The following is a 20,356-nucleotide window of genomic DNA, read 5'->3' on the forward strand; positions in this document are numbered from 1 at the left end:
CATTTTAAATTGCTCGGTTATGAGGCACTAACTCACCACACAGAACATAAGTATCTGGAATCCATTTCTTCTCTTAAAAAATGTTTTAGAATCAAGAGTAAAGATCAGGTACAAAGTTCAAAACAGACTCAGTGGTACACTCTTAAGCCAGTATTTCCCGAACTGGGGTCTCCAGCTGCTTTTGGACTACAATTCCCTCATCCCTGACCTCTGTTTGTGCTAGCTAGGGATGATGGGAGTTGTAGTCCAACAACAGCTGGAGACACAAGTTTGGGAAACACTGCTCTAAGCCAGATATCCAGAGAGTCACATTTGAGTAGTCACCTGACAGGTTCCAGGGTGTGGGAGAATTGGCATGAGAAGCAAAATACAACTTTTTTTTAGTGGGGGTGTAATTTTGAGAGAGCCAAATCTAATTCTGTCTCAGCTGGCAGAAATACTCTGTTAGGAGCCTAACAGGATGTGTCTGTGAAAACTGGCCCATCAAGATACAACACAGATCTGAGGATAAGAACTCTTCTTTGCATCCTCCTAACCTATTATGGAGCAACTATTTCCATAATCCTTTCAAGTTTGAGTGTAACAATGAACGTAGCTTGCTTACTCACCGAGGGAAAAGGAACAAGAGTGATAGATTGGGAATGTTTTCAGCAAAATTAGCCGGTGTCGGCATGGAAATTGACTCAGATACATTGACAGGAAAGGTCAGTGTTAGTTCAAGAGGAAAGAAGAGAAAAGGCAAGGCCTATGTCATATATGTAGCAGGAATAAACGAACAGGAGAGTCTGCAAAGCACCATGTTTGGCACTGATGTTAAAAACGGCTATACTATCAGACAAATTCATATTAAAGGGAAGGAGTTACAGCTCAGGCATCAATTTCACACATAGCAGAAGTAAGAAGGGCCTTTGTTTAGAAGGCTAGACAAAAGCTGCTAGATGGCAGCAGGCAGAAAGAACCAATCATTTGACTTTGTGTAATGTGGATTCATGTATTTCATGTTTCTTTTACAAGGCACCTGTAGTCCTGCATTAAGAGTTTTGCTTGTCTTCTGCCAATGCAATGTTATCTACTGGCTTAAAAAGATGTAAGTGCTGAACGTTCAAGAAAGCAGGGGACAAATCCTCTGAAACCTAAAACGTAGCAATTTAATTAACTCTGCTTGGCGTGCGAGTACATGCAAAAACACTATATTATAAATAATTAGTGGCTGGAATCCAAAGAGCCATATGTAGTGTACTGCCCAAGGGCTTTTTAGCTTCCCTTTTCTGAGGGGGGTAGGAAGAGTCCTGCCCCGTGGGACCCTGAAAAGCAACCCTATGAGGCATGAGGAACAGGACACAGAAAGCAGGGAATTGCCAACCTGTTACCCTACACACACACACACACACACACACAGAGAGAGAGAGAGAGCAGGTGAGCTCCAGTATATGAATATATAAGTTTTTAAAAACCCTCTAGAAACATATACACTTGAATAGAACAGTTTAATATCACTTTTGTACAGCATTTAAAACTCCATATATATGGCTCAAGGCAGATACTTGTTTTTTAAAAAGAACCAATAATGTTTACATGTACCTTATGCTCTATTTGCAAATCTTTACAGTTCAATTCTGATCTTTGTAAGCACCTTATATACAAATTTGTGTATGTAAATAGATGTGTATAGACAATACATGATTAGGAGGAGTTACATTTACAAGCATCAATCAAAACTGGTACTACAAAAATGTGAAAGCCAGCACTGTGTTTTTGTTTTAAGGGATTTTTAAAATTCTCAACAACTGAAATAGTTTGTATCTGGTCAACGATCATTTTAAAGCCTTTTAACGAATGATGAACGAGTTCTGTTGTACTGTGTGGTATACCGTTAAAAGTAAAGTTGACTTTCAGGTGTCCGAACAACTCTGTTGGAAAACCATAATTATACTGGAAAAGCTCTGCTAAAAAGAATTAAATATGTTATTCTTAAAAAACAACAACCAAAACAAGTACTGCATAAAAATTACAAAATAATGAAAAGCTTGTTCTTTAAAATTAAGGCTGAGGGAACTTACCATACTCAGAAGCTACATCCCTTTCGCTTGTTTGTTTTAAAAATCATCGTCACCAAACTGAGAAGAAGCTGTTACTTTTTAAATCACTTTACCTCATACCCTGTTATTCCATGTAATCAAATGGAATCCAAAGGGCAGTCTTACAATTTCCTTTCCTCTCTGCCCTAGAAAACCATACCTAAAGGTTGGGGTCCTTTGATGTGGCTTCTCACTAGCAATGAGCAGCTACTGCTGAAAGGGAAATTGGCGCACATGTTTAGACACCCTTGTGGTACACACAAACCATTTGCATGGGTGCAGACATGAGTCTCTTTGGAGACTAACCATCCTGAGGGTTCAGTGGCAGCAAGAGACCTCTTCTAAGCCTCTTATTCTACAACTTGAACTGTGCCCAAACAATGGGTGCAAAACAGGGGTGCATTGTTAAAATTATTCGTATAAAATGACACATCACTACCCAAGCAACTAGGTCCCCATTTTTCAAGAATTTCACTTTAAATATATTTGGCCTAGGTACTGCAACTGCCTTCTAAACATTAAACATTTATAGACCCCAGGAGCTAAGAAATATGACCAGCAAGGTTAATGCAACTCCTTCGATGTTGAAGCATGGTTTTAAAATGAAGCTATTACATGCATGCAGAATGAATTAAATTTTAACGACTGAATTTTCTGACTTGCCCCACAGCTTAAAATATGCGTCTTGGACTGGACTTCCTTTAGGTGTGAATTTGCAGCTTCTTTAGGGACCAGTGACTACATCACCCAGCCAAGAACTGTCATTCCATGATAGAGGGAGCAGGCAAGACCACTCCTCTGAACAGTACATATAAGATATTTTGGGAACCGGGCACCCTTCTCATGGGATGATTTGCAACTTTTACTTACACCCTAAGAGATAAAAATTTAGGGAACTGAGACTTCATGAATGGATTCACACAATACCTTAAATATGCAAGTAAAAGAGGAAGACCTGCACTTATTCCATCCACCACAGAAGGGCAATCTTGGCTGGGTGAGCATGTGAACTAGCCCAAAGACTTATTGTTCCAAGGCTCCATTTTTTCCAGATGCCAACACAATAGCCAACATAACCGTTACAGTGTTTATTACCTGCATTCCATAAGTTAAGCAATAATTTATACCCAATGGATTCCACTAGGTGAAGCTTCCCCTAAGCTTTTAGGTAGAGACCAAAGTAGATGTTCCCATTTTGGAGCTTCTTTCGGCTCCAAGATGTTTAGAACTTCATCCTCTTCAAGTTGTTTTCCTTCAGAACAAGAATTTTGCATACAAGTGTCCTGAACATTTGATGAATTCTGTCCCTGTTCAAGTTCAAAACTTATAATGAGTGCCTTTGCTACGGAGTCCAATTCTCTGTGGTTCACAGAAGGCTCTGGGATTGTGCAAACAGGATTGTCTGCTGTATCAGTGGATAATACAGATGGGTTGCAGAGAGTGTTAAAATTCCCAGTTAAGATGCAAATCTTTTCTATGAAATACCTAAGTGGACTTCTGTTTCTATATGAGCCTGTGAAAAACAAAGGTAAAAAAGCCAGTAAGTTAAAAATAATTAGGAAGAAATTTGAATAATCTGCACATCGTTTGAAGAGACTCAAAAAGGAATAACAGATTTATACACATAGCTTATTTTTGTTTTTCATTAAAAAAATGTTCAGGAGGTTTAGAGAATGATTGCAGAAATATGATTGTTTGCCTTACTATAATTTGTTCCACAAGGTGGGGATATGTTCATGGCTTCCACTAGCAGAATCAACCATTGACATAACATAAAGTGCTGCATTTGAGGCACCCAGAAAATAATACTGCATGCAAGCTTTGTTCAAGTATTAGGTATCCTACTACATGCTTTTTAAACTTTAGATGTTAAGAAGGGAGAAGGGCTGCCATTCACTGTAGAAAAGGATTGAATGGGGAACACTTTTTCAATCTGATGGTTGCATTCCCTAATAGGCAATCTTAGCTAGTAGAAAAAGTTGTCAAGAACAAAGACAGTAGCCAAACAGAGCTGACCTTAATAAAAACAAGCGTATATTACTTATCATAGATGCAGTGAGAGAAACTGCAGGGATCTAAATTTTAAATACACTGCATACAGAAGAAACAATGATGTTTCTGGTCTGAACACCATGAGGTCCCCACAAAAGTCTTTCTTCACTCACTTTGCTACCCTCTGGTGAAGCTCTAGCAGCAAACCTGCTTTCTCGTTGTTGGCTTCTGCTTTCAGTCAGTAATATGAAGTTTGTACACTCCATGCCAGGCCTATATCTCCATCACAGTCACTGACTTTAGCATGAGAAGGACCACATGATCTAAGAAACTTTTACAAGTTACCAATGAAATGTGGGAATGCTTGCAGAAAAGCAGTTCTGCAACAGCAAGACTAAAGAGCTAATGTGAATTTGGCCTTGATCAAGGAGGCAATAAGTTTACTCAGAAAGAAAAAAGATCACAATGACCATTTTCCATCATAGACATTTTAAAGCAAATGGAGGACTCTGGCACCAACTGATGTATCTCTTTAAGCATACTCTTAAAATGGTTTTAAAAATCCAGTCATTTATCACAATACCTTATAACGAAAATTAGCATACCTTGTAATGAAGAAGTAACCATCCGACAGACTTGATCTAGGCAATGGTGTAATTCCAAGAATGCAACAGCTTTGCTAGTTGCTTTCTTTAACTCCTGATCAACACTTTCTTCAGTCCATGATATATTTGCTGCTACTTTCTGTGGCAATTAATATAATGGTTTTCAGAAAATGACAGACAATAGAAACAATTTTATCGCTGAGAATACTGTCCCTTAGGGTTGCCTATCATACTGATTTTGAAAAACAAGTGGCCTTGGTTTTTCAAGAACTATGTAGGTCTTTTAAAGATCTGTAAAGATGCAACCTGTGTCCAATAAGGCCCTCTTCACATATTACATTGTTAGGTAAAAAAAGGACCCCTGACAGTTAAGTCCAGTCGTGAACGACTCTGGGGTTGTGGTGCTCATCTCGCTTTAGTGGCCGAGGGAGCTGACGTTTGTCCGCAGACAGTTTTTCTGGGTCATGTGGCCAGCATGACTAAGCCGCTTCTGGCAAAACCAGAGCAGTGCACAGAAATGCCGTTTACCTTCCCACTGGAGCGGTACCTATTTGTCTACTTGCACTTTTTTGGCGTGCTTTCGAACTGCTAGGTTGGCAGGAGCTGGGACTGAACAACGGGAGCTCACCCCGTTGCAGGGATTCGAACCGCCAACCTTCCGATTGGCAAGCCCAAGGCTCAGTGGTTTACACCACAGCGCCTCCCACGTCCCTACATTGTTAGGTATATATATATAAATATAGGGTAGCATCTAATTGTGTCCTTCCACTGACATGGGCATCTTAGAAAATTTTGCTAAAGTGGAACAGGGAGGGAGGCATTTTTGTTTAATCATAATTATTTTGCAGTTCCCCCTTCCCTATATAGCCCCTCACATTAGCTCCCACACTGTTCCAATGAGATTTGAGACAGAGTGTGCATTTGGGGCTGCGGATGGGGCGGGGCGGGGGGATTGGCAAGAAGCACCAGCCTCTTTGTTCCACTAAGAGAAGTGGATCAAAGTGTCTTCCATCCACAAAGTGAGACAGTTGGATACAACCCATAACGGGTAAATTGAGGAAGGAGAACTTCTGGCCTTCCATATATTGTTAGGCTACAGTTCCCACCATCCCTGACCATTGGTCATGCTGGTTGGGGCTGACGGGAGTTGGAATGCAGCAACATCTAGAGGCCCACAGGGTTTCCCATCCTTGATGTAAGCAAATCCTGGAAAACCCATTTATTATTGGCATTGATTGGCTAAATATCTCTTCCGAGTGCCCAGACTTCAAGAATAACAGGAAAATATTTAATTTCATTTGAATTTCACTGTAATATGTAAGCAACGTTATACTACTCTGCTAAGTCCAAAGTGAAAATTGTAACTAAGAAAGAGCTCCGTTTACCTTTTTACAACCAGCTATTATATTTTCAAGGATTTTAGCCAAATCCATAGCTTTAGTCTTTATTTGATTCTGAACCTGCAAAGAAAAGCGTTAAGGTGTTTTAAATTATATTCTAACTTAAATTTAAACCATAAACATAAAACAGTTTCTAACACAAGCTGAGATATGCAGAAACTTTGGCCTGGTTCATGAATAACAGCCTGTACAATGTTTGGGATGTAGCATAGTGGCTGGAGCCCACCCCCCTTTGGCACCCAACAAATGTAACATTCTAATATCAACAGGGAAAGGGGAGAGAAGTATATATTGGGGCATTGCACATGTGGATAGCCACAAAGAACACCCTTTTCAGACATTACAAAATTTGTGTAATGCAAGTGAAAATATAAAAGGTTGCCCCGACTACTGTACCACCATATGAAGAGGGTCACGGCAGTCAGTGACCTCATTTGAAAATGCAATGCCATGGCAAACCATCGTTGTGCTAATGAGTAGGCTCTCAGATATGAGTCTGTGGCTGCTTTGTTCCTACTCCAGTTGTTCTGCCGCTGTGCTGCACTGTGCCTTGTGCACCATTTTAACCTGGGCTCTTGTGTTTCTCCTGTGGTTTACAGTTTGTGAATTGTATGGGAAAGGAAAACAATGAACCTGGGGTCAAACAACGTGCTTGGCTAAACCCATGGCTTAGCACAGGGCAGGAAACAAACAACCAAAGGAGGAGCAAAACGAAAGCCTGCATGATTGCTTGCTCACACTAAGCAATGGTTTGGCTTAGTGGTTTTTTTTGTGTGTGAAATAGACACTTATGTATGAACAGACCATTGGTTTAGATGGCAAACTAACCGAGAATGGTTAGTTCCCGGAACAGATTAAGTTTGAGAACCAAGGTACCACTGTAGTAGCATTTTGCATCTTGGACAATATATTTTGGAATATCAGCTGTAATAAGAAAAATGCTTCCCATTTTGCCACTTATGATTCCTTGTTAATTTTACAGCATAATTAAACAGAGAGTTTCCATGCATTTAAGATTAACACTTTAGTTATCCCCTTCTAATGCTACAGTCTGTCTGCCAAGGCAGCAAAGACCAATACAAAAAAAATGAAATATTGTTCACTACAGACAGCATTCTGGTTTTGGTTTTGTTTTAATCTACTGCCCTTGTAGCAGACACACTGGTTTAAAGAAGCCAATAATTTAACCTTTAAGCAGTCAACAGTTTCATTATGCCATGTGTGGTATGTGTAGCTGTGAGAAAAAGTGTAATGCAAATGCTGATTTTATATATACACAAGTCTGTAATGAAAATCACCAGTTGCAAATATAAACAGTGTGAAGCTTAAAACTGCACTATTAAATTTGTGACATAGTACAAAATATGCTTCCCTCCTCATGCATAAAGGATAGTTTATAATTATCCCTACATCACCTCATTTTGTGGATACCATTTTAAGAGTTCATTCCACATTGCCCTAGATTTTTTCTGTATGCAGTTTAAAAGGTGTTCCAGTCCAGAGACCATTCCATCACAGATGTCTGGTATAAACTGCTTCTGAAAACAAGAAGAGATTTTTTAAAAAAAAAATTAAGCCAGTTACAGTTTTTAGAAGTTTCATCATCTGAAAGGGCCACAGATTCCCCATCCCTACAGTGGTCTGTTGGTACTTTCTTTATCCATTGTGTTACGCCCACACTATCAGGTCTTTTTATCCACAAATCTGCAAAACCATGGTTTGGCTTACTGTGACATGTGAACCAGACACCTCTGTCTCTGTCTCTCTTACCTTTGGGTTGCTTGCATCACTTTTATTTTCTGCAGAAAGATATAGGTCTGAGCCAGTAAGTACCACCAAGTGTCCTGTGTATTTTGCCATTTGTTTCAACATCTGCATTATTTTCTTTTGTGCTTCTACTACAACTGAAGACAAATCTGAGCATCCACCCTGAGAAAACAAAAATACAGTTGTTGCATGCATCTTTATGATTCATTCCTATTCATATTGTGACAACAGTACAGTCATACCTCATGTTGCGAACGCTGCAGGTTACGTCTTTTCAGGTTGCGTCCCTCAGTGACCCGGAAGTACTGGAAAGGGTTACTTCCGGGTTTCGCCACTCGCGCATGCGCAGACGCACAAAATGACGTCACGTGCATGTGCAGAAGCGGTGAATTGCGACCCGTGCGTGCGCAGACGCGGGTTGCGTTCTGTTTAGGTTGCGAACGGGACTCTGGAACAGATCCCGTTCGCAACCAGAGGTACCGCTGTATAGTCTTGTTCCAGCATCAGAAACACGACACCATAATATTTGCAATGTACTCTGATAAATAATACAGTTTTGGCCAATGCAGTCACACCTTGGTTTTCGAACAGCTTAGTTCTCGAACATTTTGGCTCCCAAATGCCACAAACCTGGAAGTGACTGTTCAAGTTTGCGAACTAGTTTTGGAAGCCGAACGTCCGACGGGGCTTCCGCGGGTTCCGATTGTCTGCAGGAGCTTCCTGCAGCCAATCAGAAGCCGCCCTTTGGTTTCTGAACATTTAGGAAGTTGAACAGACTTCCAAAATGGATTCCGTTCAACTTCCAAGGTACGACTGTACTTCCAGTTGTTCTCTTTCATTCCTAAAGGATGGCCATAACAAGAAAACTTACCCGCAAGAGCAATTGCAGATATGCTCCCAGGTGTTTTACACTCTCCCTTAGTTCAACATGAATCATTACAAATTCTTCATTTTTTCGAAAACTGTTCAGCCAGTGCTTGGTTAGAACAACAAGCTGTTCGAAAGCTGAACTAAACTTGATGCTGCAGGACTGAGCAGTATAGTTAACAGTGAAAACTGAAAAGATAGAAAGAAGGCAAATTATTCTGGACTGAAGGAAATGTGCATTTGTAAATAAATTATATGAGGTTCAAAGCTAGAACTCAAAAAGGGGCTACTAACTCAGCAATAGGACTTACAGTTCTCTTGACTTTGTTCAGCTTGCTCATAAGCCTTTATCAAAGCAGAGACTCCAGCATAAACATTGAATAATGTTGCTAAAAGGCTTTGTGCTATGCTCTCTTCCTCTTCTGTAGTCTGTCCTAAGACATCCAAAGCTGAATCTATCAGTTCCTTACATATGCCAGGTAGAGATGATTCAGGTAGGTCTGAGCCCAGGCTGCCCAATTTATTTGCTGAGTCTGTGATGACAGAACAGTGTGATGAAGGCATACGTATAGTTAGACAAAATGGAAAACTGGACTTAATTGTGAAGTGCTCTTCTGGTTAGCTGAGAGTGAAGCATACAGGAAAGGGTAAACTTCCCTTACAGAAGTCAGGGGGGTCTAGTCTAGAAATCAGTCTAGTTTTGACTGCACCTTCTAGAAGAGATTGACCCTTTCCTGTATGCTCCACTCCTCCTTTGAGTGAGAATGAGTAAGTCAGTATTCTGATGGATCTCTTACCCTACTTTCTAAAATACTGTACAGAGCGGAACTATGACAAATAAGTAGAGGCCTTTTGAAAAAGCAGGTTTGCTCTTTGTAAATAATGATGATGATATAATAATAAATAATATAAAACTAAATATGACTTGAAAGAGAGCAAGATATATTTCTTTAATGAAATGATTTATATATTGTTCTTCATTAAAATTGATCCCAAAACAAGTTACAATATAAAAAGTAAGCAAATATTACCAGTAAAACCAGCTCATCATTGCATACAGTAAACTGACAAATCATCAAGGGCAGGTTGCGTACTCCACATCTGGTTTGACCAAAAGTGTAGGTAAATAAGTGTGCTTTCAAATGGCACCAAAAACTCACCAGTCAAATTTGTGAAGGGAGGGCATTCTGCAACCAGGGTGCCAGTATTGAGAATGCCCTCTCACGTGTTCCTGCACACCTGGCAAAAATATATAAAGGAACACTATCCCCTATAAATATGGGAATATTTTTAAAAAACAACTAGTTTTTAAAGAAAAATCGCAAACCACTAAAATGAACGCAACATTAAATATAGCTTTTGAAGGTGACAGGACTATAAGTGCATACACACCTGACAGGTATGAATTGTGCAGTCTCATCTTTACCTCAGACAAACATCCAGAAATTCTTTTGCTCCTCCTCAAACTTCTATCGAAATTGACCAACAATGGAAGGGGAGAAAACAAAGCAGGACAGGTGTTTTTAAACTTTTGTGGCTTCCACTAATTTTCTGAAACTCATGCATACATTTATTTACATCTGGTTTCTAATGAGAAACACTATTCATTTATCTTGCCCACTGCAGGATGAACACAGCAACAGTTCAAAGGAAGCTGGAAACCATCCATTTCTAAATATATTAATCTGGGCTTGTACTGGCTCCCCCAGCAGAAACCTTGGCTGCCCCAATGAAGGGGGTGGGTAAAAATCAGTCTTGGTGGAGATTCTTCACAGGCATTTCTTGCTTTGTCCTGTTTTGCAGAGGAGGCTAAGAAGCTAAGCTTCCCATCATTACTACATTTCCAAAACATTTATTTTTTTGCAGGTGTAGATACTGAACTACCTATAAGCAACCCTAAAGGGTCATAATTCCTTTCCACTCACTATTTGTATATACTTCTCTATAGAAATTTTTTGTAAAGAGGCAGGATTTAACATTAAATTCAAGCTAGAAATTATTCACCTCCTTGAAGAAATAGAAGAGATGGATGCATTTGAAAAATCAGGTTCCCATTCATCAGTGGGATCATAAAAAATCTCATCAGCTTTGTTAGTATTGTTCATCTGGAAAGGAAAGAAACCCGTTTCATTAAAGGTGTTGGACAAGCGAAGGCCTAAAACCTTCATCAATCTGGAAAAAGGCTGCTAGCTCCAAAACAAAGTCTGTTATGTGGGCAGCACAAGAAGAAAAGATATTACCATCCCTTAACTTCAGGATAGGGACTGAAGTTTGGACCAGAAGTGGGAAGTTCTCCGATCTTATCTGTGTCTCTCTCTCCATTACACCCCTGATCCTTTGGCTAAACCCTCATCAGCTAGGCTTTCCTGCAAACACCTTCTTTCTCCATGCTTCACTGCACTACCCTTTCTAAACATTTTCCCTCCAGATCTCTTTCTCTGTTCCACCACTGTTTGCTCCTCCAGCATCTCCTCCCTTGCCTCTGTCACTCTCCAAATCCCCAGCTTGAGGTCACTGACTTCTGCCCTCCCCTACAGCCACAGGCTGTTCTGTGAAGTGTTGAAACCAAACCGTTCACTGGGTTCCAGGGACACTGACACCCAACCAATTCTGAGTCAGCAGCCTTTGGCAACATGGACAGGTACTTATATTGGATGCGGTGTCTTTTAAATCAGATTTACTCGGGCAAATTTTAAAACTGCCTCTTTCTCATAAAAGCAATATTTTAGGAAGCAAATAATGTTTTATTCCCAAACAAACCTCATAGACTTCTTTCATTGCAGCCAATTTATCTTCAAATTTTTCCAAACTCCAGAATGTTGCAACACCAAGCCTGATGTTACGGACTTGAACTTGAAGGGAATGGCCAGGACCATTTTTATTATCCATTGCATCATGCCTGATGGAACAAACAAATCAATTTACTCCCAGAACATGAAGTATCTGTAATTACTGGACGTGTCCCTTGATTACCATTATCTTTCTGTGGTGTTGGGGTATTTTACACACAGATTACAAGACAAAACACCTTACAAATAGGTACTTGATTTTGGAATGAAAAAGTCTGCAACTAGCCAGGAACATTATGTTAGCCTTTTCAGAAAAAAACACTAGTACAGGAAATCTCACTGAATTTTCACTAAACCCTTGTCCTTCCAGAATCACATTTCCCCCTCTTTTTTCCTTTTCTTTTTTAAGAACTATACGTTCTTATCAGAAATGCTATACTTGATTATTCAAAGGAAGTCATCAAATCACAGAACATAAAAAGCATATGCAGCACCACTTCTAATATTTTAGTTAAAATACTTACCTACAAAAAACTGTGTGTTTCTCCAATTTACTGCTAATAGTGTTGGCCTCCTTGATCATCATGGACAGCTTCAAAGAATTCCAGTTTGGCTCTGCTAAATATATATTTTTCAAAGAAAAAGATAATGGACTTTTCCTGTAATTACTAGTTAATAATTATGCAATCGGTCATTGAACTGGTAATCCCTGAAATTCTTTTTAAATTCCATACAGGACAGGACAGGACAGGATGACTTTTGTATCTATGAGGAATGCACAAAAACATTTAGGCTATTGTCCACCCGTACTGTATAATTTCATACTGCTCCCTCCCAAGTCTGCTCTCATAACAGGTTTGGAAAGAAACTGAAAAGCAGTATATTCCAAAGCTCCCAAGTGAATGGATAAGAAATGTAGTGGGCGTTTTTTTTGTGTGTTTTTTAAAAAGGGCAGCTCTCCAAGCTGAGATATGAAAACTAGGAGCCAAATGGTACCTTAAACCTAGTTTATGGGCGCAACAAGGGAATGTCTAGGTGTACATTTCTATAACAAGAATACAAAGCTGAAAATGAATGAACTGCAGCTAAAATATTTCGTTCATTTTTCACATGGTCTAGTCCTTCCCCTGCTCACCCCCCTAATATTCTTAAGATGGTTTCTTCTCCAGTCTTCAGAGAGTAGCTGGAAGTGGGGAGGCAGAAAAAGGTCCTCCTTTCCTTCCACTCTGCAGTTTTACTCTGAAATCTTAGGCACCGTACTGCGCCCAGAGCTCAGAAATTGCTAGCGCTAATGAAATTCCCTGTCACAAAATGCACCTAGAACACTGGGAGTTTCAAACACTGCAAGCAAATATATAAACCCTTAAAAAACCAGTATGCCCTCTCTCCCTAGTGGCAAGGAGAAGATATATTTTCAACACAGAGATGAAGAGGGCCTTCCTGGATTCCTGTTGAAAGAAAAGTCTTTATGTAGACACTCTTACGTTAGTTTGTGGTTAACCACCATACAGTTAAAAAGGTAAAGGTACCCCTGCCCGTACGGGCCAGTCTTGCCAGACTCTAGGGTTGTGCGCTCATCTCACTCTAGAGGCCGGGAGCCAGCGCTGTCCGCAGACACTTCCGGGTCACGTGGCCAGCGTGACAAGCTGCATCTGGCGAGCCAGCGCAGCACACGGAATGCCGTTTACCTTCCCGCTGGTAAGCGGTCCCTATTTATCTACTTGCACCCGGGGGTGCTTTCGAACTGCTAGGTTGGCAGGCGCTGGGACCGAACGACGGGAGCGCACCCCGCCGCGGGGATTTGAACCGCCGACCATGCGATCGGCAAGTCCTAGGCGCTGAGGTTTTACCCACAGCACCACCCGCGTCTCTTAGCTGTATATAATAATGTAACCATACCTTTATTTCTGTTTCCATGAGTCTGCTGAAGCATTGCCACTTCCTGAGCAATTTTCTGCTTCTCAGCTTCTAGAGCTTCTAGAATCTTGGCACGACGAATGACATGATCTTCTAAAACCTACCACAAAGCAAGGGATTATGAGATTTTTCAGCAAAAGCTGCACAGCTTCTGAGACCATACACATAATATTCTGTTCAGGCTGTTGATCCTAAATGAAATAAATTCTATTAGTTACCTTGCCTTATTCATTACCCTCAAAACATATACAGTACACAAAGATAGTCATGAAACAATGCTCCTTCAATTTAGGCTTCAGGGGGAAAGCACAAACTTATAAAACTGATTTTAGAAAACAACTAATTAAAACTAGGATGATTTTTATCTAAGGCATGGAACCTCTTAAGTACCAGCTGCTGGGGGCAAAATGACAATTACAAGGGATGGCCATCACTTTTATGCCATGCTTACAACTTTCCAGAGGTACAGCCAACTATGATCTGATTCAGCAAAGCGGATCTTTAAAAAATAAAAAAAAGTTACGTAAAAGTGACTCAGACCAAACTTACAACTATTAATCCTCAGCTAAGTTAATATTCCATTCACAGGGACAGATATGCCATTTTCTTTAATCTTCACATTTGCCAAGCACAATTTTAAGAAGAGGTCTTAGTTTCCTTCCAATATGATTGCAAATATTTTACATTGCAAAGAGTGATTACACAACACAGCTTCAAGGGATGCCTTCCATTGCTGTAACAGGCACATCAGCAGAGCACCCAAAGTTATATAAACTATCATTTCCCAAATATCAGTCGATCTCATGAAAGGGTAGAGCTAGAGGGCGCCTGTGACATAGTTTCTTGGAGTTATGCTGCATAGAATGTATAGATTCAGAGAAGCAATACTAGATCATGGTACACTGTCCAATTGATAAGACAAGATGCTAAGTTTTATGTTTCGTTTTTAAAATTTACCTCCCTGGCAGCCAATGTCTCCATTTCCAAGCGTTTCTTGTTTACGTGTACCTCTAGCTCAAGGCCCCGTTTTGCTTGCTCCAGCTCTTGAATTTTGTTTACAGCTATTTTATTATTCATTTCCTGCAGTTGTTTCCTCCGGGATTCTTCTTCCTAAGAAAACAAAAGAATTAATAATATGTGCCAATAACAAAAAATATGCTTGACCCAAGCAAAGCCATTGCCCCAGAATAAGCAATATTCTTTACTTGCTCACACAAACACACACACACACATTTCACAAAAATCTTGGAGGTAAGCTCTTTCATTTTTTCTTTCACTCTATTTTCTTCAGCTTTCCATACATTCCTGGACCACCTCCAGACAAGGTAGTGACTGTGCTTTGGGTATACTCAGAGACAATTCAAACGCGCAGAAATAATTTGTAAATTAAAAAGAAAAAAGTTCTAAAGCTGAGCTGAAACTGAGGACTGAGTATGCTCATCCTTTTTCAGAAGCCAGACCTAATCTGAACACTCTGATGCTATATATTACAGTGAGTGGGGAAGAGGTTTAGAAAGATGAGGAAGAAGCAAGATATCTTTTTCCTTCCTGAAGATACTATATTTGTAGGTTTTATATGTTGGAAGCCACCTTGGGAGAGCCTGGCCCTAAAAGATGACCTAAAAATAAGCCAAATGCATACATACATATATGTGGTATAGGATAGTGTTGGAAACCAAGATCCCATAATATTCACAGTTGAGTTGCTGCCATTAGGAAATGAAATTAGCTGGTAGGAACACATAACAGCCAGATTGTGTCAATTGTTTCAGTTAGAGCCAGTATGGCGTAGTGGTTAAGAGCGGTGGACTCGTAATCTGGTGAACTGGGTTCGATTCCCCGCTCCTTCACATGCAGCTGCTGGGTGACCTTGGGCTAATCACACTTCTCTGAAGTCTCTCAGCCCCACTCACCTCACAGAGTGTTTGTTGTGGGGGAGAAAGGGAAAGGAGATTGTTAGTCACTTTGAGACTCCTTAGGGTAGTGATAAAGTGGGATATCAAATCCAAACTCCTCCTTCTTAGGGACAGCTCAGTTTGAGGAGCATGAGACTCTTAATCTTCCAACTCTACAATTCTATGATTCTAAAAGGGTTTTAATAAAAAAAAAACCTAGGTGCCATTCTCTAACAGCCCAATTCACAACCAGTTATAGTAAACTACTAGAATGTAAGTGGATTTCACTCCATTAGCCTCCAGCTTCAGGACAGAGAGGTGATGTACCATGAAAAGCTGTCCTGTGCATATTTATTTATTCCTTCCCATCCTCAAGGAAGTCTCTAATGCAGACTGTGTAAGCAGGCATACACATTTGAATGTATATTCCCATCTAGACAGCAGTGTACATGCAGGCCTCTTGAACGGAGCGGTTACATCTTTTGATGCAGATAGCAATGTAACCCTATCCTCCCCATTCAGTGTCACTTTCTATGGGATCAAGTGTATTTACAATACTTATTAATGACTCACCAGCTGTGCTTCTAATGATTTTATCTGGCTCTCATAAATTTTCTGCTGAGAACTAAGTTCCTCTTGGGCCATTTCTTTTGCGATTTGGATACTTTGCATCATTTCTTCCTTAGCTTTCAGACGTGCTTCTTCTATTTCTGATTCAAGTCTACAGGGTGTTTTAAAAACCAAGTTAACTTATATATATCCAACTGGCTATGGCTGTTCTATAACATTTTTTTAACACAAAAGAAAAGTAGTACAGAAACACACTAGTTATCCCAAGTCATTAATACCACTATCCTATATATCTCTACCCAGAAGTAAGACCCAGTGAGTTCAATGGGCTTATTCTGAGGTAAGAGGGTGAAGGATTGCAGTTTAGATACTCTTTCCAAACCCCAAACATATGCACACCAAAAAGTAGGAGCTTCAATCATCTTAATATGCTGTGCAGGACCTTTAAACAATCCTTTCGCCTACATTACAGTATAAATGCAAGTCTGAAACTTACTACTTTTCCAAAAGTGAAGATTAGTTTTTCAAATTTCAAAGTAATTTTTTTCTGCTATTAGGAGACGCATTTGTTCCAAAGATAACATGATGGAAGGCTATATGGTAATGTACGTAACTCGTCTTGCCACTCATCGCTTTGCTATATTCCTGTTAGCACCATAACAAAATTTAATGCTAATTTTTGCTTGAACACCAATGAAACTTACCATATCAGCTCTAAGAGTGGGCTCTAAGTTGTCTAAACTTAAGCTTTCAGTGGCAACAGGATTTCTAGATGTTGGTGGGAATTCCGTAAGACACCTTTCTTACATAGAAAGTAAATGTTTGTTCATTTTAGTATCTCCAACCTATACAAAAATCAAAGTTCTAAAAACTAGGGTGCAACATTCATGTCACACACAAGAAGGAAAACACATTTAACATTTAAGTCAGAATTTCTACTAGCACTCACTGAGCCCTTTGTGAAGCCAGCAATTCATTCTTCGCAAATTCAAAGCCACTTGGACCGTCCTCAGGAGGGGAAGTGCCACAAGAAAGACTTTTGACCTTCTGAACTTCTACTGGATGATTAAACCGAAAATAGTGGTCTCCTCCAAGAATGACACGGTCACCCTAAAAAAATCCAAGATATATGTTTGATGCATGTTAAAAATGAATTTTGTGTGTGTGCTTGTATGCAAGCGCTTCTACACATGAGTGACATCTAATAATATCATGCTTTGTCATTCAAAATCTACACTAAACCAGCATATGACACATGAATTTAAACTTCTGTCCCAATTTGACATGCAAATAAATCTGTTCCAACCAACTCACGTGATGGAGAAATGTAGGGCTTGAAATGCATTTTCCATTAACGTATGTATTCGCTCCTCCTAGTGGAATAATACTCACAACACCATCCATGTTTTTGATAATACTACAAATAAGAAATATGTTATTATCAGTAAAGCTTCAAGCAAAGAAAAGTGTGACAAATCACTTTGGATACATATACCAGGAATCAAACAGCTGATTCCTACCCCAATTGAATTTTTGACCCCTTTGCCACATCATGACATCCTACTTTGGAAACAAGCCTGTGTTTCAAAGGCATTCCACATGAGAAACTGCTGCCAAGGGTGGGGGAGAGGAGAGAGGAAGAAGCAGTTTTAACTTCTTTGCATTCACGTAACTAGTTTCTTTGGATCATAGCTTCATTCATGCTTCAGCACAGTAGCCAATATGTTTGAAAACAAACAGGATTTAAAAAAACGATTATGCTGAATTACAAATATAACATGAGAGCACAAGAGAAATTATGCTGCATCAGACTTATATGAGTAGGGATGGGAAGGAGGTGTTTTTCACCTCCATCTAGTGCAGCATCCCATTTCCTACAGCTGGCAACTAAATGCTTGTGAAAAATCCATAAGCCCTCGTCCATTGTTGCTTGCCAGAAATTGGTATTGAAGGGCACACTGCCTCTTAATATGGAAGTTTCCTATAGTCTTGACTAGTAGCAATTGATAAACTTATCCCTCCATGAATCTGTCTAATCACCATCCTAATTTGTCAACCTAAACACACAAATTCTGCCCCATTTACTTTCAGCTAAATTTGTTTTAGCCTGGATTATAAATCTACACAAGCTAACACACCTATTTATTTCAGTGGAGCTGCATATTAACCAGAGGAATCGTGCAGAGCAAAAGACCCATTTATCATTATTTGTCAATTTAGAGAAACACCTACCAATGGTCGTCGGCGATCAGGACACCAGAAAGCTGAATATCATGACGTGAATTTGGCTTGCATTTTCCAACTGTTGTTTGTCCTTCCTTGATCATGTATAGCAACATCTCAGAGAGCTGGGGATCTTCATTGAGATTGACTAAATTAGGCAAACTATTGTCAACCTTGAATGTAATGCCAGCTTTCTAAAATAAAAGATTCAGAACATTACATATTGCATGCAAATGAAAGCAACTTTTTGTTCATTTGTTGTTGTAGGAATATGATGCAGATAAGGAAGAAGAATGACACTTGGGAAAACTAATATTTTGCATCCACAATTGAATTTACTTGAAAAATGGTACCTGTAACTCCATTGTTTCCTCAAATTTCTTTTTTTCTGCTTGTTCAAGTTTTTCTTTCCAGGCCCTTTATTTATCAGGGGAAATAAAATGGTGGTTCAGCTTATTATCATTTTGCAAATGTAATTCTGAGGCTAACAAAAGGGATACATAATCTAGAGAAGAATTGAGTTATCACTGAATAATAGTTATATCCTTACATACTATTGGAAACAAAGTTTAAGCAATTAAAAAAACCAGCATTATATTTGCATAACAGGAAATTTACTAAGATCACTGGAAATACATAAGAGGAGTCTTAAATCAATAATTGCTTAGGTGAATGTTAAAACTATCAATTTGAGTTAAACAGTCTGGCCCCAACATTGTTATTATTATTTATTTAATTAGTTATTATTTATGTGCAATCTTTATGCAATAATGCACAATTAACTGTATAGATTATATTTCAGTAGTAAAAAAAAATAGAGGGGAACCTTCCTTTAGCAGTCTGTATTTTTGAGAAGACATCAAGTACCAGTACCTTTGCATCTCTGCCATCTCCCTCTCTTGCTGGTATAGCTTCACTCTTAAAGATGTTATTTCTTGCACATAAAGCTTTTGTTTTTCAGGGTCAACATTCTGAGCATTTTTCTGAGCCAATTTCAGTTTCTCAATTTCAGCTTTCAATTCTACATTTAACAAGAGAGTTCAGCAGCTAGTCAAAATGGCATCTCTTATATTGGCAAATATTCTGGATTGGCATCTATAAGTGGAATTCAACGTCTCACAGTGACAAATGTTATATGTGCACAAGCATTTCAGCTTCCTAGATGGAATGGATCTACTCTCCTCCCCCTCTCTGCTGTTCTGGGAGTTCTTCTGCCCTCCCCAGCCAATTTGGTGGAACACAGGGGGAAGACCCATTTTGCAAGTGGAAGTCCTTGTGCAGGGATTTTGCTGACAGGGTTTGTTAGAAGAATCCTACCCACAATGTTTGCAATTTAAAAGTTACCTGTGTATTAAGTAAATGCAAGTATTTGTGTGTTTTTTTAAAAAATGCAGTATATCAACTACACACCTAAAAATGTACAGTATGAATGTAAAAAAAACCCCACATATTTGCAAACATGTAACATACAGACACGCTTGTCAGGGAGCTGTGATCACCTCTGAGCTGTTTGAAAGTATTTCGCACTCCCGTCTACCAATAAGCACATTAGGTTCCTCCCTTTGATAGAAAGCCTATGGAGCAATGCACTGAGGCAATTTCATCACATTACCATTAAAATAATGATTCTTGCCATTTTTGTCCATAAATTGATGCAGCTTTCTTTTGAATTACTTCCTCTTAGTAAGTACTTAGAAAGAAATCTAGCAACAACTTGGCATAGGGCTATTTCAGCAAGAAGCAAAATAGTTCTCAGGCTTACCTCGGATTAGTTTTGCATTTATGTCTTCGTTGACTTTGGCAATGTTGATTATGAAACAAGCTTGTTTAGCATATCGAAGGGTACTCAGTGTTTCTTCTATATTGCTTGCAGCAGGGCTAATTGTGGCGATCATAGCAGTTTTTGAGTTTCCACCAAGGCTTTCCTTTAACAGCCTACATTTGAAAGAAAATAGATGATTTATTTGGATTTATTTTAAGACTGGATTTATTTTAAGACTATATTCTCTGAAGATACAACAAAGTACAGTACATGTTTTGAGCATTTTGCAGGATCCAATTCTTTATGTAGATTAGAATAAGGATGCCTAAGTTCTTCACCTGTGGAATCAGATCCAGGTCATTCACCTCTCTACCCAATTGGTTCCCTTCCTCCAAACAACATGTCACCATTCACCTTCCACTTCCCCTTGGACTCCTGCTAGCATTAGCGGAAAGGATGCACCAAAGGACTCTGGGACAACACCAAGGTTT

General features: G+C 39.4%; 2 protein-coding genes across 5 annotated transcripts in view; one reads left to right on the plus strand and one right to left on the minus strand.

Annotated features, from left to right (window-relative positions):
• CAMSAP2 (calmodulin regulated spectrin associated protein family member 2) overlaps positions 1 to 20,356 on the plus strand; it is a 188,232-nt gene that overhangs the window by 33,312 nt on the left and 134,564 nt on the right. The window lies entirely within an intron of this gene.
• Positions 1,471 to 20,356, minus strand: part of KIF14 (kinesin family member 14) — a 33,827-nt gene continuing 14,941 nt past the window's right edge. The window contains exons 11-30 of one of the 4 annotated variants that reach the window (XM_083620233.1): positions 19,866 to 20,038; positions 18,977 to 19,124; positions 18,457 to 18,520; positions 18,113 to 18,297; positions 17,195 to 17,297; positions 16,830 to 16,990; positions 15,884 to 16,031; positions 14,373 to 14,525; positions 13,398 to 13,515; positions 12,023 to 12,116; positions 11,470 to 11,608; positions 10,714 to 10,814; positions 10,102 to 10,178; positions 9,021 to 9,242; positions 8,714 to 8,898; positions 7,846 to 8,004; positions 7,491 to 7,610; positions 6,061 to 6,135; positions 4,676 to 4,814; positions 1,471 to 3,591 (exon numbers count right to left, since the gene is read on the minus strand). In XM_083620233.1, the coding sequence (XP_083476359.1) occupies positions 3,200 to 3,591; positions 4,676 to 4,814; positions 6,061 to 6,135; positions 7,491 to 7,610; positions 7,846 to 8,004; positions 8,714 to 8,898; positions 9,021 to 9,242; positions 10,102 to 10,178; positions 10,714 to 10,814; positions 11,470 to 11,608; positions 12,023 to 12,116; positions 13,398 to 13,515; positions 14,373 to 14,525; positions 15,884 to 16,031; positions 16,830 to 16,990; positions 17,195 to 17,297; positions 18,113 to 18,297; positions 18,457 to 18,520; positions 18,977 to 19,124; positions 19,866 to 20,038 (2,956 nt within the window). In that variant the 3' untranslated portion in view covers positions 1,471 to 3,199. Of the gene's footprint in view, positions 3,592 to 4,675; positions 4,815 to 6,060; positions 6,136 to 7,490; positions 7,614 to 7,845; positions 8,005 to 8,713; positions 8,899 to 9,020; positions 9,243 to 10,101; positions 10,179 to 10,713; positions 10,815 to 11,469; positions 11,609 to 12,022; positions 12,117 to 13,397; positions 13,516 to 14,372; positions 14,526 to 15,883; positions 16,032 to 16,829; positions 16,991 to 17,194; positions 17,298 to 18,112; positions 18,298 to 18,456; positions 18,521 to 18,976; positions 19,125 to 19,865; positions 20,039 to 20,356 lie in introns of all 4 variants that reach the window. The other 3 variants (XM_083620232.1, XM_083620234.1, XM_083620231.1) reach the window with 3 other exon arrangements.

This window comes from Podarcis filfolensis (assembly GCF_964270895.1).
Source record: "Podarcis filfolensis genome assembly, chromosome: 6".
Lineage (NCBI taxonomy): Eukaryota > Metazoa > Chordata > Lepidosauria > Squamata > Lacertidae > Podarcis > Podarcis filfolensis.